The sequence below is a fragment of the Hippocampus zosterae genome, chromosome 13, assembly GCF_025434085.1.
Source record: "Hippocampus zosterae strain Florida chromosome 13, ASM2543408v3, whole genome shotgun sequence".
Classification (NCBI taxonomy): Eukaryota; Metazoa; Chordata; class Actinopteri; order Syngnathiformes; family Syngnathidae; genus Hippocampus; species Hippocampus zosterae.
In genome coordinates, this window is record NC_067463.1 from 20,787,451 (window position 1) to 20,804,629 (window position 17,179).

The 17,179-nt window shown below is 44.8% G+C and overlaps 1 protein-coding gene and 2 non-coding genes across 4 annotated transcripts; 2 read left to right on the forward strand and 1 right to left on the reverse strand.

Annotated features, from left to right (window-relative positions):
- Positions 1–1,167: 1,167 nt before the first annotated feature.
- LOC127612916 (E3 ubiquitin-protein ligase DTX4-like) lies at positions 1,168–16,167 on the reverse strand. Of its 2 annotated transcripts, none has more exons than XM_052083769.1 (12): positions 15,612–16,167; positions 14,556–14,782; positions 12,520–12,734; positions 10,281–11,140; positions 5,349–5,410; positions 4,882–5,043; positions 4,200–4,261; positions 3,939–4,105; positions 2,833–2,986; positions 2,640–2,729; positions 1,782–1,880; positions 1,168–1,688 (listed from the first exon to the last, which is right to left on the reverse strand). In XM_052083769.1, exons 1-12 carry the CDS (start codon positions 15,638–15,640, stop codon positions 1,557–1,559), a joined length of 2,259 nt encoding a protein of 752 aa, XP_051939729.1. In that variant the 5' UTR covers positions 15,641–16,167; the 3' UTR covers positions 1,168–1,556. The 2 variants fall into 2 exon arrangements, with proteins under 2 accessions (XP_051939729.1, XP_051939730.1); XM_052083770.1 differs by lacking the exon at positions 15,612–16,167 and adding an exon at positions 14,871–15,534.
- A 93-nt stretch (positions 16,168–16,260) lies between these two features.
- On the forward strand, positions 16,261–16,333 carry trnat-ugu (transfer RNA threonine (anticodon UGU)). The gene has a single exon. It is a non-coding gene; the product is annotated as a tRNA-Thr (tRNA).
- Positions 16,334–16,951: 618 nt separating this feature from the next.
- trnak-uuu (transfer RNA lysine (anticodon UUU)) lies at positions 16,952–17,024 on the forward strand. The gene has a single exon. It is a non-coding gene; the product is annotated as a tRNA-Lys (tRNA).
- The last annotated feature ends 155 nt before the right edge of the window (positions 17,025–17,179 follow it).

A 17,179-nucleotide genomic window follows, 5' to 3' on the forward strand; every position in this document is an offset into this window, starting at 1 on the left:
TTTCCAAAGAAAAGATGTTTCAAACCAGCCTTACTTCACTGTATGCAATGAAAATTGAAAAAGCAATTGTATTAAAATTGTAAACCAAAGTGACAACAAAAAAAAAAACCATAATGAATACACATGTCCAACAAAACCTATTACCTCTATGATTATGTCAGGAATATACTATTGTACATAAACGTTGCCGCTAAACTTCACATTAAGACATAATAACAAGAGTAAAACATAATAACCTGTAACCATACAATGAGTTATCATTCTCGTCATTCTTTGAGTTTCCAAACGATATCATGGCTACAGAAAATAGAAAAGAAATAAAAATACTCTTGACTTAAGAGCATGTTGGTGGTACAAACAGTAGACAGCTTTTCTCTCGCAACACACATGCACTCACTCGAACCGTGAAGATACCACACGGACCCAAAACAGGAAGTGGGCGGGCAGTGCATGATCACTTGCTGCTGGAAGAGCGAAAGTGATAAGAAATGCGCGGAATGAAACGCTCACAGTATCGAATATGCTAATTTGCCGTCAGCAGGGGGAAAAAAAACCACATCGTGCTCCAAAGATACCTCATTTGATGAGTTAAAGCGGTTGCACAGGAGGAAATAAAACTACAGTCCAGATATTCATTCATTTCAACACATATTCAAGGATTACACATCAATTGTGGTATCTTCGAGTGATGAAGGTTTGCAAGTACGAAACAAAAGACGGTCAGGGGAAAGGTCCTTGGTTGAGTTGTTTGTCATTTCGTACACATCGACAACTGTGCTCTGCTTGGCCCCCAAAAAGTTAAGCAATACAGTGACAATGATGAGAACCACCGCTAGGTGGCAACATGAATGCACCTTCGGTACCTGCAAGCTGAGTGTAGTCCAGCATAAAAACCACAAGAGGGAGCAACATAGCAAAGCGTCATTGACAAAGACACAAACCAAAGGTTCACTTTCCAACCCACCATTTGGCCATTATTCTTGATAGATTTTTGTCGTGTTTGTGGTGACCATACGAGCAACTGTGAAGTACCATACAAGTTAGCTTTACTCTTATCCTACTGTACATTCAGAAACCCTCGTTCTCTCTTCCGGCCACCGTTTTCCTGCATTCCTCTCCCCTGCATTAGACATTTTTCTCTCTTGGCCCCTTCCATTTTTTTTCTCCTCCCTGTTCAAACATACCATCTTCTACTACTGCACTCAGTAAAGTAAAACTTGTTTTTGTTCCTTGTTATTAGTACCATTTCAATGCACTTGTAGATTGTTCGTACCTAATGTAGATCCTGAGTAGCAAATAACACCTTCTTCCGCCATCTACTCATTCCTCGAATGAGGATTTATCCATCCAGTATTGGAATGACGATGACAGGAAAAATACCAGAAACAATATTTTTTTTCTTCAGTCTTTTTTTTTAACAAAAAATGCTCCAAATGTTTGCTGCACCCCTTTTAAATAGTGCCAGAGTGACATATTTTCCTTTTTCCATTCCTCTTGTCTATTTCACTTCCCTCAAAAAAGTGTCTCATCGATATCATCACGGGTTGCACAACTGATCACTTTTCTGTCAATCCGTCATCTTCTGTGATGCCCTGGGCGCGGAGCTCGTCCAGAACATTGTCCAGGTGTCCAGGGTCAGGAAAACCATGACCTGTCAGGTTAGAGCCAAACTCTGTTTTGTGGTGGACCTAAAGAAAAAAAAAGGGACAATTTATTCACTGGAATCAGATATGACTGCTCTAGTATATTTCAGCAATGAATCGACGATCTCAAGAATGTACCTCGTTCCATATAACCGTGTCAGATTCTCCTGTAGTGCTTGAAGTCCCAACTGAAAAGATCAACCTGCGGTCCCATGCCACCAGGAGCAGTCTCAATACCTGGTAACAAATGGTCTTATCAATAAAGGATAGGATGACACTAGAAGAAAGGAGCGTTGGCGCGGAGTGCCGATGCGGATTTGGAGCTGGGAGTCGCGGCTTGGAGTTTGAAGCGGATTATGTGGGACAGGAGAAGTGAACTAATCTCTTTTCGTCAATGGACGCTACAGCTTTGTGTTTGCTTTCAAAACTTTGCTTGTAGCAGACGTGTGCACATTTTCAGCATGACGTCTCTGATCCACTGGTGAAAGGACACTTTGATCCTCTCCTCTTTCATCTAGAACTGCTTCAGACAACAAAGTGTATGCAGAAAAGTGGTGAAGATTGCACGACTGTCTCTGTCCTATGTGTTGTATTGTGTTATTTTTTGTTATTTTGACTTCGAAATGGCGCCGTGAGAGTGGCTGCCTTTCCAGCAGCTCCTATTTTTTTGTTGTTCTACTTCTTCCTTTCATAACTTTGCTGCTGTGAATCTGGAATTTCTCCATTGCGAGACTAATAAAGGTTTTCTTAATCTTATAAATCATGCGCAGGAAAATTGCCAAACTCCGGAGAGTAGATGGATGCCGTTACTACGACAGGAATATTAGTAAAGGACAAGACAAGACGTATCAGGCCGTACACACCAAAGACTTCCCGGTCACACCTTGAACCGTCCTTGATTCATGCTGTGAGGCACAATCATGATGGAACAGCAAAAGGTGTCCCGACAAAGTCGTGTGTGGAAGCAGCAGTTACAGTCGGGTGAAGGACGTTTACCTTGCGTCCCTTGTCACTGTCTGGGAGGTAGCAGTGTCTTGGGAAGCCTCTGGCTGTGAAGGGCTTCCCTGGATTTGGATGCTCTGGACCCTGATTAAACGCGAGGAGATGAAATCCCACAAAGATTAACATCATAATTCCCAAAATATCAATGTCATTCAAACTTAGGGGTGGCTAATTTATTTTCAAATACCTGGATGCCTGGTGGGATGTTATAGATTATGCGGATGCTTTTGCAGTCGGGATGCCCCGGTAGTGAGTGAGGGATGATGTGGTACTCCATCTTCCCTGCTGGTTGGTTTCCAGTCTTTACACCATAGATGGTTTTACAGGTGGGACACTGAAGGCTGGTACAAAAAGGAAGACATTTGGTATATTTACGGACTTTGATGCAATTGATTTCAATGGAGGAAAGCGGGGAGGCAGTCCAGTCCAGGGCAACAAAACTGAAAATAAACGAGTATTATGGTCTTCATTTGTTATTGTATTGTTTCTGCTCAGAGTTGTTACTTGTGGAGTTATTTACATGTACTTTGGGCATCTGTGCATGTGCATTGCTTTCTTTGCTTCCTTAATGTAAAAAAAAAAGCGAGAGATCGACAGGCGGATCGGTGCAGCGTCTGCTGTGATGCGGACGTTGTATCGGCCTGTCGTGGTGAAGAAGGAGCTGAGCCAAAGGGCGAAGCTCTCAATTTACCGGTCGATCTACATCCCAACCCTCATCTACGGTCACGAGCGATGGGTCGTGACCGAAAGAACGAGATGCCGGATACAAGCGGTTGAAATGAGTTTTCTCCGCAGGCTGTCCTGGCTCTCCCTTAGAGATAAGGTGAGAAGCTCGGTCATCCGGGAGGGGCTCAGAGTCGAGCCGCTTCTCCTCCACATCGAGAGGAGCCAGATGAGGTGGCTTGGGCATCTGATTCGGATGCCTCCTGAACGCCTCCCTGGTGAGGTGTTCCGGGCATGTCCCACCGGGAGGAGACCCAGAGGAAGACCCAGGACACGCTGGAGAGACTATGTCACCCAGCTTGCCTGGGAACGACTCGGGATCCCCCGGGGAGAGCTGGAAGAAGTAGCTAGGGAGAGGGAAGTCTGGGCTTCCCTGCTAAAGCTGTTGCCCCCGCGACTCGGCCCCAGATAAGCGGTAGATAATGGATGGATGGATGGATGGATGGATGTAAAAAAAAAAAGAGTCAAAGTATGTGTGTCACGTACGGGCATTAAATCGTAACTGTGCAATTGGACCTGCAGTGAAAATCCAGCTTCGGAGTGTGTTTTCTTCCCTATTTTCTGACCCACCTGCCATCCTTGTTGCCATTATTATACATGGCCACCAGACACTGGAAATGATACAGGTGTCCACATTGCGCGAGTCGTCCAACAGATTCTGCTCTGGAAACAGGTCCCACCCCTGGACCTTTGTATCCAGAAGGACCCCCTAAAGGCTCCATACATATGGTACAATCCTGGGTAGAGCAGTCATGAAGAGAGAAGAAATTAAAAACTCACCCTTCCCCCGATCTTTTCATGAATGTGTTCTGAAAGCAAAGCTGGTCTAACCTCATCTGGTGGACTCTTGACTTTTTGCAGGTACTTCTTAACCACATCTTCTGGAGTCTTACCTGCCGATAAGATTAAAGTACAATTCATTCATTCATCTTCCGTACCGCTTGATCCTCACTAGGGTCGCGGGGGGCGCTGGAGCCCATCCCAGCCGTCTCCGGGCAGTAGGCGGGGGACACCCTGAATCGGTTGCCAGCCAATCGTAGGGCACACAGAAACGAACGGCCATTAGCACTCACACTCACACCTAGGGACAATTTAGAGTGTTCAATCAGCCTGCCACGCATGTTTTTGGAATGTGGGAGGAAACCGGAGCACCCGGAGAAAACCCACGCAGGCCCGGGGAGAACATGCAAACTCCACACAGGGAGGCCGGAGGTGGAATCAAACCCGGTACCTCTGCACTGTGAAGCCGACGTGCTAACCACTGGACTACCGGGCCGCCCTTGCGTTATATTAGCTATGTGAATATTTATGCGTTAACTGGGACCAGCCAACTTCTGTCCTGGTTCTCTGTGGACTAGTTCTTCGAGCTTTTCATTTTGAAAAAAAAGGGGAAAAAAATGTTTTCTTTATTCAATTGATGAGATAAATATTAAAGCACAGGGGACTGGATGAATCTACATGCGTTTGTTGTGAGCATATCCCCCGGTTTACTTTGAACACAGTGCTTACTTACCTTTACGAGCCTGCTTCTTGGTCGTCTTTCTGCAGCAGTGGCCAAAGCCTGGCACTGGTTTGATGTCACTCTTGCTGACAGGCGGAGGGTGTAGTACAAGTTTCGGAGGTCTTGTGAGACACACGGGCAGAGCAGCAGCACTCATCAGAATGCCGGTGATCCCTGAAATACAAGGCAATTGAATGAATGGAGTTGAAAAAGGTTGGTTGATTGATTGTCATATACAGTACTATTACTTTTTGACTTCAAAATGGCGCCGCGTGAGTGGCTGCCTTTACAGCAGCTCCTATATTTTGTTGTTCTACTTCTTCCTTTCATAACTTTGCTGCTGTGAACCTGGAATTTCTCCATTGCGAGAACCTGGAATTTCTCCATTGCGAGACTAATAAAGGTTTTCTTTTATTTTATTTTTATTTTTGATGAGAACGGCCAAATGCCGCAGCATATGTATGTGGTAAGAGCTTCACCTGCCAGCGCAGGGTGAACAGGGCTCGATCCGTTGAGATTCTTCACGGGCACAGTAGGAACACTGCAAAAAGAGGCAGACATTGTTTACAGTTGTTTCCGGTGACTTACCATGTATCTTTGTGGCAACCTTTTCAATAATATTTAAGAAATGAAGTTCCTCACTTTGAAAAACAGATGACTGTCATTTTGACTCTACAACCTCACAAGAACAACAAGTGTTGGTCCCGCAAGTATGAAAAACTAATGATAGTATCTCGGGGGGGGGGACGGCATCCAAAATGAAATCGGGGCTTTAAAAAAAAACACACATCTAGCACAACGCCGTCTTCCGTCTTTGTCGTCCCATTTTGCTCTATTTGTATCACTGTGTCTGACAACACACTGACACGGTATGGTTGCTGAGCCTCGGAATTATCAAGGAGGGCTCTGCGTGCGTGTATTTTTCAAAGCTAATCCACAGACTTCTCATCTGCTCAGAGATGGACGTCATACAGCCTTTCTTTGGAGGATTACCTGCATCGTCACAAAGCCAATCACCTCACCTCTCGGTGACAAATCACATTTACAGACTTTGATCAGAGGATTTGTTCCACATAATTGACAATACTTTATTTATAGTCTCAAGTTATGACCAAAATGTTTCAACTATCGGTATTAATTGAAAGATGTTTGTTGTTTTTTTTCTCTTTCTTCTTTCTACATACATTCTTGCTGCTGGAGGCTGTAAATTTCCCCATTGTGGGACGAATAAAGGATATCTTATCTTATCTTATCTTATTATGTGGTGCAGTGCTACAGCATTGCAAACCCCGGCCCCAACCATGAATAACATCATGCCAATAAAATTGGGCATAACTGTTATTTCAAAAAGTTAAATCTATAACCGGGCGGCCCAGTAGTCCAGTGGTTAGCACGTCGGCTTCACAGTGCAGAGGTACCGGGTTCGATTCCAGCTCCGGCCTCCCTGTGTGCATGTTCTCCCCGGGCCTGCATGGGTTTTCTCCGGGTGCTCCGGTTTCCTCCCACATTCCAAAAACATGCGTGGCAGGCTGATTGAACACTCTAAATTGTCCCTAGGTGTGAATGTGAGCGTGGCTGGTCTTTCGTCTGTGTGCCTTGTGATTGGCTGGCAACTAGTTCAGGGTGTCCCCCGCCTATTGCCCAAAGACAGCTGGGATAGGCTCCAGCCCCCCCCGCGACCCTAGTGAGGATCAAGCGGTTCGGAAAATGGATGGATGGATCACAAAGATTTAGTGGCTGGCAAAACAGACATGGGCGTGGACTTCTGCAGCGTGCTTGTTGTTTTGTTTCTGGTGTATTTATAGATCACGTAACATCCGCTCGTGACGTGTGCCGCGTTAATCTCGCGAGGAAAAAATTTAATCCCGTTAAAATTCATTTAAATTAATGCCAATCAAAAGACGCTAAACTGACAGCTCTAGAAAAAAACATTTTGTACACACACAAGCCGCACTTGTGTATAAGCCGCAGGTGCCCATATTGTAACATGAGATATTTGCAAAGGTAATATATAACGCAAAAATAAAGTGTGTCTTTAGATGTTTCGTAAGGGTAATTACAGCAATGTAAAAAAAAAATCATATTTTTGCTGTAGGCCTATCCAAAGTCCGGCCCGGGGGCCAAATCCGGCCCGCGGTGGAATTTCATCTGGCCCTCGGCCCCTGTCATAAAATCAGTGCCGTCTGGCCCGCAGGTTGGGCGCAATGGAACACGTGTTGCATTGACTGAGGTCTCGTAGACTGGTGAGTGATGTTTCAAAGAGTACTGCTTCCCTCTAGTGGCTAAATGAGTAATAGCATTCACTAAATGAGTAATACCATTTAGACACTAGAGGGCATCACTCACGTATTTATATTGACTGATATGTCATATTTCAAATGATCCTTGCAGTTGTGGATATGTGTATTGCTTGTTCATTTCCCTGTTGTTCGAGTCAAAGGTTTTGTGACTATTGAAAAGTCATGGTGATACATTTTATGTTTTAAATCAATCAATTTGCACTCAGGAGACTTCTGTTTAAGAAAAAGTCAAGTGAATAAGCAGTTGCATGTGATATACCGGTTTCAAATGAACCAAAAGAAATTCTTAAGATTGTTGAAATTAAAATAAAAATGGAAATGTGAAACAGACTGGCTTACTAAAATTTGTTGAACAATATTGTTGTTCAATGTAAGGAATGTCAGCCAAGGTCGGCCCCCCGACATTTTACCACATAAAATCTGGCCCCCTTGGCAAAAAGTTTGGACACCCCTGCTGTAGGGGCATGGGACAGAAAGGAGCTTGAGTCTCTTGACCTTTTATCAAAACACACATACTACCTCAGCTTTGTCTGTCACGCTCCCACAATCCCAATGCCCTACACTCTTCTTTATTCCCTCCGGCCCAGATGGACATCAGCTGGACTGACGGAGATGCCAGACAATAACACGCTACTGAACATCTCTCTCACACATGCACAAAGGGTCATCAGATTCTTTTGACTACATTTATGAGCTTTAACTCCACCTCTTGCTCCTTTGATTTTGGATTCAAATATACATCAGTTTGAATACATACAAGTAATTTGACGTTTCATTTGAGAACTTAATTTTCCACCACACGGTACCAACAGAGCTTGTATGACATTTGTTTGTGGATCTTGCAGTTACGAGAGAAACTATATTCAAGTTCGAGGATAGTTTATTTTATTTGCAAGACAAACAAAATGCCACCCATCCATCCATCCATTTTCTATTCTGCTTATCTTGTTTAGGGTCGCAGAACGCTGGAGTTTACAACCTGGACTGGTCGCCAGTCAATCAGAATGACAAACAATTCACACAATCACCAAGTGGGAACTGAACCCATGTTTGCACACGTGTGCGGCGAGTGAACCACTACACTCGGTGACTCAAATGAAATAGTAAATGGTAAGGTAGACCAACAGGCAACTAGCTAACTATGGTTCAACGCTGGATTCTGAGCAAATGTGGCACTTCTCAGAGAGGTATGTTTGCAGCAGCAGAGTCCAAACAAAATAGTCCTTTCTCACACTCATTCATTGCTTTTGTTTGCTTCCCAGAGTGATGAATTGCAGGGAAAGCACACATTCCTCACTTCATCTCCTGCGAGGACTGTCAATATTTACGCTTACTGCGGGAGAGAAAAGGGCAATGTGGCCATGAGCGCAATAAATGGCGTGTGAATGCAATGTCTTTCTGTTCTGATTTGTATCATGTGATCTGTTTTGAGTGTTTGTGGACTTGTTTCTTGGTTTTAAACCTCTCACCCCATCAACCCGTGAGCTGTGGTCTTGGGTGCTGTCTGAGATTAGTTCTAAAACGCACACGCACAAGCCCACATGGCTTCATATTTATATTCATCCCCTTTGCACAATTGTAAGGGAGGGGGGGGGGGGTGTAGACAATAGTGTCTACCCCATATATCCACACAAAGGATATCCTCATTATGATAATTCACAGAGCACCGCTCGGCCATTCCACCACACGACCCCCACCCCACTACATCCATGTTTCACCAAGACTGAAAAGCCGAGTGTGAAAGTAACGATTGTAATAGCTCTAGCATTGAAAACGTCATTAAACGGATAAATGCAGAGAAAAAAAAAACACAGATGAGTGAAAATTATAGCAGTGGGTGGCAGTAGATAAGACAATACTATGTAAAAAAATAAAATATCATAAGAATTTGTGGGACAAAATGGAGAGTGGGGGATGGAAGGGGGAAAAAGTAGCAGAGACTCAGTATTGTGCTGCTAATGTGGCCCAGAGGCTTGTGTACTCCAACAAAGGTTACTGTGGAGACCAACAATGAGGCTTTGAGGGGGCCCAGACTGCTGGGAAGTGAGAGACAGAAGGAGGGAGAGAACCACAGGGTAAAGAAAGCAAAAGTTTCAAGGACGGGACTACACGCACACACGCCATGATGAGAAACGGCCTGAAACTGAGGCATGCCACGCACTTTTTCAGCCTGTTAACTATCGTAGCTCACACGTACCGTTTTAAAGTGCTTCCTTGGGCCTTCTAGATTCCTATTCTTTGCTCGTGCCCTCGGTGAATTGTACAAGACGCAAACTCTGAATGAGAATCATGACGATAATAGATAGAGCGCAACAGCTCTGATAACAAGCTGCAATTGCAAACTGCTGAGCGCTAACAACTTCCGGTGAGGTAATCACGCACCACCGTAAATTTAAGATTTACCTGCTTTATTTTATTTTTTAAAAATAGTGAAAATGAGACTGATAAGATGATTAGTGTGCAGGGTATATTAACACAAAAAATATATTACTAACATGTACAAAGACGTGGCCCGGTAGTCCAGTGGTTAGCACGTCGGCTTCACAGTGCAGAGATACCGGGTTCGATTCCAGCTCCGGCCTCCCTGTGTGGAGTTTGCATGTTTTCCCCGGGCCTGCGTGGGTTTTCTCCGGGTGCTCCGGTTTCCTCCCACATTCCAAAAACATGCGTGGCAGGCTGATTGAACACTCTAAATTGTTCTTAGGTGTGAGTGTGAGTGCGAATGGTTGTTCGTCTCTGTGTGCCCTGCGATTGGCTGGCAACCGATTCAGGGTGTCCCCCGCCTACTGCCCGGAGACGGCTGGGATGGGCTCCAGCACCCCCCGCGACCCTAGTGAGGATTAAGCGGTTTAGAAAATGGATGGATGGATGGATGTCTTTTTATTATGTTATCTTAAATATGTGCAGCACTTTGGGCAGTGTTTACTGTATTTTAAATGTGCTATATAAATAAAAGTAAAATATAAATACATTTGACCTTAACCTATGAAAGCACGTTTTAAGCAGATACTGCAAGTGCAAAGATGAGGACTTTTGTTATTCGGATCCGACAAAGTTTTCAGTTAAACACGAGTTAAAGAATCCCGAGTTGAAATATACACCTTCACTTACCCCGACGCAATTAGTGCTCTCGACTGGGCCATGGCGATCCTTTGCAACGCCGGTCTACTCAGTCCGGCTAAGCTTGATCTCTGCGGTAGAGGGGCATGGCAAACTTTGGATGCGGACGATGGCGCACGTTGTGGCTTCATTACTGCTGGAGACGGAGACGGCACGGGGGACGGGGGTGTGGTCACCGCGTTAGCCGGGGTAATTAATGTGGCGGTTGGCACCGATTCGTTGGCTGAAGATGAAGACTGTTTGGCTGGAACGGGCGGAGGATTCGCAGTCATATTGGACGATGGTGGCTGAGGGGGCGGCAGTGACGGAGGAGGAGGCCTGGAAGATGAGGAAATACCGAGCATGGAAGTCCCTGTTGTGAGCACAGCTAGAGACTGAGCAAAGAGCTGGGCGTTCCTTCTTGGAGATGCGGTGTTTTTAGAGATGGCGAGGCCATGTGGTAGCGTTTGATAGGTGTTGCCATTGGACTTGAAGTGCTGCCCACGCCCCAGTGTGGCTGATTTGGGTGGATTCAAGGGTTTTGAGGCAGCGAGCGCTGAAGCCTTGGGCCGCTGTATGGTTAGTGAGCGTCCTGCTCCTCCAGTGTTGGTTTTGACACTAAAGACAAGCATGCACTGCTGGCAGGAGCAAGGTTGGCCCAGTCCAGTCGTCATTATGGCCCCATTCGGGTAGACAGAGCTTCCAGTTCCCATGCTGGCCCCTGATACCCCAACACCTAGCAGGGCACCTGTCAATCCCCCTCCTACACCTCCACTTCCTCCTTTCGGCAATGGAAGGGGCCCAGACACCAGTGGATAGGGCGTGTCAGCACGTCGCTGAATCCTTCGGCACCTTTGGCTCTGTCTATTGACCTATAGTACACAGGAAAAAAAAAGGTTCTGTCAATTTTTGCTTTTTTAAATTTTCTGGACAAACTCCTCCAACTCACATTGTAATACTCCTGGCCATGCCTTGTTCGATTTTACTACTCTTCAGTGCCCCAAACCCCACTCCATGTTTTGCTTCTTTTACTGCAGTATTTAACGAACATCCGTTATGTCATGAGTATAACAAATCAACTCATTTTTAATTTTAGCTCTTCAAATTTCACAGAGCAGAGGTGTTAAAACAACCTCGGATTAAAAATATACTGTATATATTCTGTCTTGGGCGGCCCGGTGGTCCAGTGTTTAGAACGTCGGCTTCACAGCGCAGAGGTACCGGGTTCGATTCCAGCTCCGGCCTCCCTGTGTGGAGTTTGCATGTTCTCCCCGGGCCTGCGTGGGTTTTCTCCGGGTGCTCCGGTTTCCTCCCACACTACTGCCCAGAGACGGCTGGGATGGGCTCCAGCACCCCCCACGACCCTAGTGAGGATCAAGCGGCTCGGAAGATGAATGAATGAATGAATATTCTGTCTTCGAGCAGTAGGCGGGGGACACCCTGAATCGGTTGCCAGCCAATCGCAGGGCACACAGAAACGAACAACCATCCGCACTCACACTCACACCTAGGGACAATTTAGAGTGTTCAATCAGCCTGCCACGCATGTTTTTGGAATGTGGGAGGAAACCGGAGCACCCGGAGAAAACCCACGCAGGCCCGGGGAAAACATGCAAACTCCACACAGGGAGGCCGGAGCTGGAATCGAACCCGGTACCTCTGCACTGTGAAGCCGACGTGCTAACCACTGAACTACCGGGCCGCCTAAAGTTTGGTCTGACCGCAGCATTTTGTTAGTAGGACTACATTTTCCTGTGTTTCTTAGACTCGGCAGCAGGAACTATTTCTAATTGCGATATGATGAAAACATGGATGCCTGCTAGCGATTAGATGGGTGAAAGTAAATAGCAATTCATTTGAATTAAAGACGAACTGAAAAGCCAACATCGATGCAGGAGCTGTGCCAGTTTACAAAGTGCATTGTCGATTTTTGAGAAAATTAAAGGAATCGAAGTGCACCTTATGGTCGGAAAAATATAGATTTTCACTGTTTGTGAGCTGTCCCTGTACCCCACGAGTAGCACGGTTCCACTGTATCTTATTGATGTACAGTACGTAAAGAGCTGCAGTTGAATAAAACTAATTCAGATGAAAATCCAGACATTTGGGAATTGTCATTTTTTCATTACATTTCCACTCACACTGCCCAAATGGTTCGGGAAAAAGGGAAGTGGACACAACTGGCCCAGGGCATCAAGTAAGTAAAATGTTTGCAACTTAAGTATGTTTGAAAAAAAAAAATCAATCACACCTGTGTCATGTTCTGAAAATCAATGAGGTAGCAGAAGCCGAGGGTCGTCAGGTCAAGGCAGGGCTGCTGGCGGCTATGAGCGTTGTCGATGGCTATCCCCACCTCAATGTCATACGGTGTCCAAGAACCTGCATCATTTTCCCACTCCCACTGCCAGCCTTGTCCTGGGGCTGAGGCCGGGTCATAAAAACTCCTCCTCACTGGACGGATAGTTCCTAAGATCAAAAGAGAAAAAACAACTAAATGTGAGGATATGCGCTTGTTTCAAAATGTGCCGAGTACAAGTGAATATTTTTATATCCAATTGTGCATATTCTGCAGCCAATATTTTTGTTGCACACCACAAAAACAGATAACACACAAGTGTTTCCTGTCTTATTTCAGTACTCCTCAGTCCCCAAAGTTTGTTCCGTGAACTGGAAGGTTATCTCGGGTCAGTAACATGCGCAGTAGTCCAGGAAGTATTTGTTATTGTTAGTTTCAGACGCAGCAAGAACATTGCATTGCTAAAATGGCTACAAAACGGACCTTTGGATGTCAAGCAGCTAAGACAAGAGCTCTGACGCTGGAAGAGAGGGTAAAAGTGATCCAAATGAAAGACAGAGGAAGCAAAATAAAAGACATTAACCAAGAAATTGATCTAAGTGAAAGTGAATGCTGATCGTAAATTTCGCAATTTCTTTCCCTTTCTTTCTTTCTACACTGACTATACGAAGTGTCAAATAAGTGTTATGCCCATACTTATACACTATTGGAATAAAAATAAAGAGTACACATACGTTTGTGGGTGCGTGTACACATTCGTTCCTGTGCGTGTGTTTACATCTGAGATCAAATTTGCTACAGTGAAAAACGCCCCATTGTGAAAAATTTCTTGCTGCAAACATGATTTCGTTGTAGAGGAGTTTCACTGTATTTCGTCGCTTGATTTTCTGTTTTGATGCATTATTTTCAATTTTCGTAGTTTCATTAAAGGCATCGTTAATTTACGTTTTTCAGAGGCGTTCATGAACACCTCTCGAGTCGAACGGAAGAAGAGAAGGCACAGAGACGGACAAAGATGCAGTTGTATTTGTTGAGACTGTGAAACCCATTAATAAAATGTGCGTTTTTAAAAAAACAACACCACAACGTTTCTTTTATCGGAGCTGAAAAAAAAAACGTATTTAATAAAGCAGTGGCACAGTTCACTGAACCAACAGCAAGTTATAACATTGTACGCATGTCTCCAACAAGGAGCCATTTTGGGGCGACATATTACCGATTTTAAGGCGCGCCGTGAGCTTTTAAGAAAATGGAAGACTTTTCGGTGTGCCTTATTGTGCGGAGAATATGGTATATGCACACCAGAAAAGCAGAACAAACGCGGATTTATTTTTTTGTTTGGGTGTTGTTCATGTTCATCCTGCACTTTTGGCAAATGAACTATGCATATTTGTGCCCTTATCAGATTTTAATGTAGGTTTCGCAGCATTGTTTCTCATTTTGGAACAGCGTCCGCGAATGTGTACAGTAAGCTAAAAGAGACAATGTGCTCTGCATGCCATGACCCACAACATGATGGCAGCAGCATGTCTACAGAAAAGACAGTGGATCAGGTATGAATATCTTGAATAACTTTCACTGTGGGCTATTTCTTCCCATAATGCCTGGCTACGGTAGCTTGTTAAGCCTAAAATGGCCCGTGTATCATGCAGCTGCTTCGGATGGACTCTGGTTTGTATTCACACCTGAAGCAAACCATACAGAATCTGTTTGAAAGCAGACCGAAGCCATCTCAAAAAGCTGGTCTTGGTCCGGTTGTTTATTCTGCACTAGGATTCGTTTGTGTGTACACACCTGCATTAAAGGTTCAAACCAGCGTAAAACAAACCCTGGTTCGTTTCTAGTGGACCAAAAACTGTGCTAGTGTGAATTCACACTGAGACAGCCAGTGCCCAATTGCGAAAAATTCAGTGCTCTGAGCACACAGAACAAAGATGACATGCTTTGTGGCATTGTAGGCATTGAGCCTACACATTAACATGGAGCCTTACCTGTATCTTGTCTGAACTGGTGCATGGATTGGAGATCAATGATGTACGGAGAGAGGCGACTCTCCACCTGGCCGAGGACCACACTCCCCCCACGGATATCTCCACTCCGAATGGCCGCCTCTATTTGATGGGAGACGGCCGGGCTGTATGGCCGCCACCGACCGTGTTCGTTCAGCCATTCCCAAACCACCACAGCAGAGGCCAGGAGCATGTTGTTACTGTTGGCCCTGCGAAGAAATGATCAATTTCGATCAACTGACTGACATAATTAGCATATATAATCACAATAACAAGACGAGGTGATGTAAAGCTTACATGAATCCACTGCAGAGCTAATGCCAAGAGAAAGCGAAGAATTCCTCTACAAATAGCCAAATTCCTCGCATGGCCACACAGCGAGGAAAATCGCAGTAGCCTACTGTAGCGAGTTGATGCTACACCGCCGTAATGATTTCGGTGAACCGGTAACAAAGAAAACACGAACAAAGACCCGCATTCACGAAAAGGCGTCTTTTGCTACCAACCCTTACAGACACGCCGTATGATCCCTGAGCAGTCGTTGACTCAAAGCGAAGGCCTTTTAAACATATTGTGGTAATCAGTCCTGTACATAGAAGGAGTGTGTCGATGCGGGATAAGGCATTAAAATGGGGCAGCGTTTTGGCTGTTTTTCGCCCTAGAAGAAAACACGTACTACATTTTTCTCATTCAAATCCGATAGGATGTATGTGGAGGCTGCTAAAAAGTGTGTTTTCCCCCCTGTTTGGGCGTAGCTGTCGAAAAAAGTACGAGCTTCCCACCAAAACGGAGATTCAGTAGTAACGTCTCTCCTTCTCGGGTGCAACCCGGATCCAAGAACAGGTTCCACGCCCCCGGTAGTTTGCAACGTTTGCGTTGGTAAATAACTTAGAAATTGGATATGTTGTATCCCCTCCCAAATAGTTGTTTTAATGATGTCTTAAAACATCAGCTTTAACGCGGAATAACTCGACGGCAAACTCAAGTTTTATTGCATTTTCTGCTTTTTAATGATTTCAGCCGCTTGGCCCGACTCACCTGCTGATGGGATCTCCCGGATCCACCATCCAAAATTCGGGTGCAACCCTGTATCGACGCACAGCTTTTCATGAGGCAACTTCGCTCGTGTGTGCCCCTGCCTCCACTGTTGCTCCCTTCGCTTCCACAAGGGCTCGAACAAAAGCAAACACGTCCCTTTGGGTGTAAAAACAACTGGTGTCCATGTAGGAATACAATCCAATAGTGATCCAGTAGAAAAGGCGAAAATTAATCATCATCACGTAACGGAATCACTCGTCCTTCATGTTTGCTCCCGTGCCCAGCTTTTCACTGCAGTGTGCTAACCCAAATGTGAGTATGGTGAAAACTGGCCGGCACTGCACGCCCCCCACTGCCAATCATCAACTAAGGCACAATTCGAAGCAAAAGAATTGAGCAGGTTGTTTGGTCAGCGTTCATGTTGGCTGGGTCAAATTTTCTCTATGTTAGCCTTAGGTTCGCATTTTAGAAACAGGATATCAGTTCCACAACACAAACAATTTGGTGTCTTAGTACAAAGGCCAGTGTCGGGGATGTGGAAAGTCGACGTTCTGTGCCGCCTCTGGTGGAAGCCACAGTGTGGTACAATTCTAAAATGCACGGACATAATACTTTAAGAAAGAATTTGTCACCTTCCATTCTTACCGATGGCTCCATAGCTCAGGGGTTAGAGCACTGGTCTTGTAAACCAGGGGTCGCGAGTTCAAATCTCGCTGGGGCCTGCCCATTTTCTTTTCAGTGCTTTTTTTTGCTCAAGTCCAACACAACGTGTCAAAAAGTTACATTTCCACAAATTATTCTATTAGACTCTGATTCCTCATGTTGATCCCCCTCTTTCGAAGAGCCTCCCACTCAACGTTCGGCAAGTCCCTTCGCTGCCCATTTTAAAACTCGTCTTAAAACTAATTTATTCTTACTCATTATTCTTTGGTTCTTTCTTCTTTAGATTGACTATTTTTGTCCTTTCTATTGTCTTTTTATTTTTTTTATTTTTGTTGTTGTTGTTGATAGAATTATTTTTGCTAGATGTGCAGCACTTCGTATCCAGCGGTGGTTGTTTTAAAATGCTCTACAAATGCAGTCGAGTCGACCGTCAAAACTATGAGTAGAGCATGGCATAGAGCGGTCGGCTCCCTTTTGAATTACAGTACTTGTAGTTGCAGGTCTTCAGAACAAAGCGTCGATTATTAAATACAAAGCAAATACTTTATCGCCTGAGCAAGTGAAACGCTATTTCTCGATGAAGGCAACATTGTAAAACGTGCAATACTTAGCAAGCCACCTTGAGCTAGCCCGTGAACATTTTACATTTTAAATTATTACGTGAGTACTACAGTAGAGCCCGGATAGCTCAGTCGGTAGAGCATCAGACTTTTAATCTGAGGGTCCAGGGTTCAAGTCCCTGTTCGGGCGTAATTTTTTTTTTGCTGAACGTGAACGTTAACCCAACAGTAAATTCACGTTTACCTTTTTGCCTTTTATTTTACAGTTTTTCACGAATATGTTCTTTGTCAGATTTCGAAAACCACAACAACACCTTTTGCATAAGTTATCAAAATTGAAGGTTT

Bases quoted from the DNA above. Each gene is read 5' to 3' on its own strand.
- LOC127612916 (XM_052083769.1), bottom strand. From the start codon at position 15,640: ATGGTGGATCCGGGAGATCCCATCAGCAG. The intron at 12,735-14,555 runs GTAAGGCTCCAT...TTTTGATCTTAG, and splicing joins CCAGTTCAGACAAGATACAG to GAACTATCCGTCCAGTGAGG. The intron at 1,689-1,781 runs GTACATTCTTGA...TTTTTTCTTTAG, and splicing joins ACACGGTTATATGGAACGAG to GTCCACCACAAAACAGAGTT.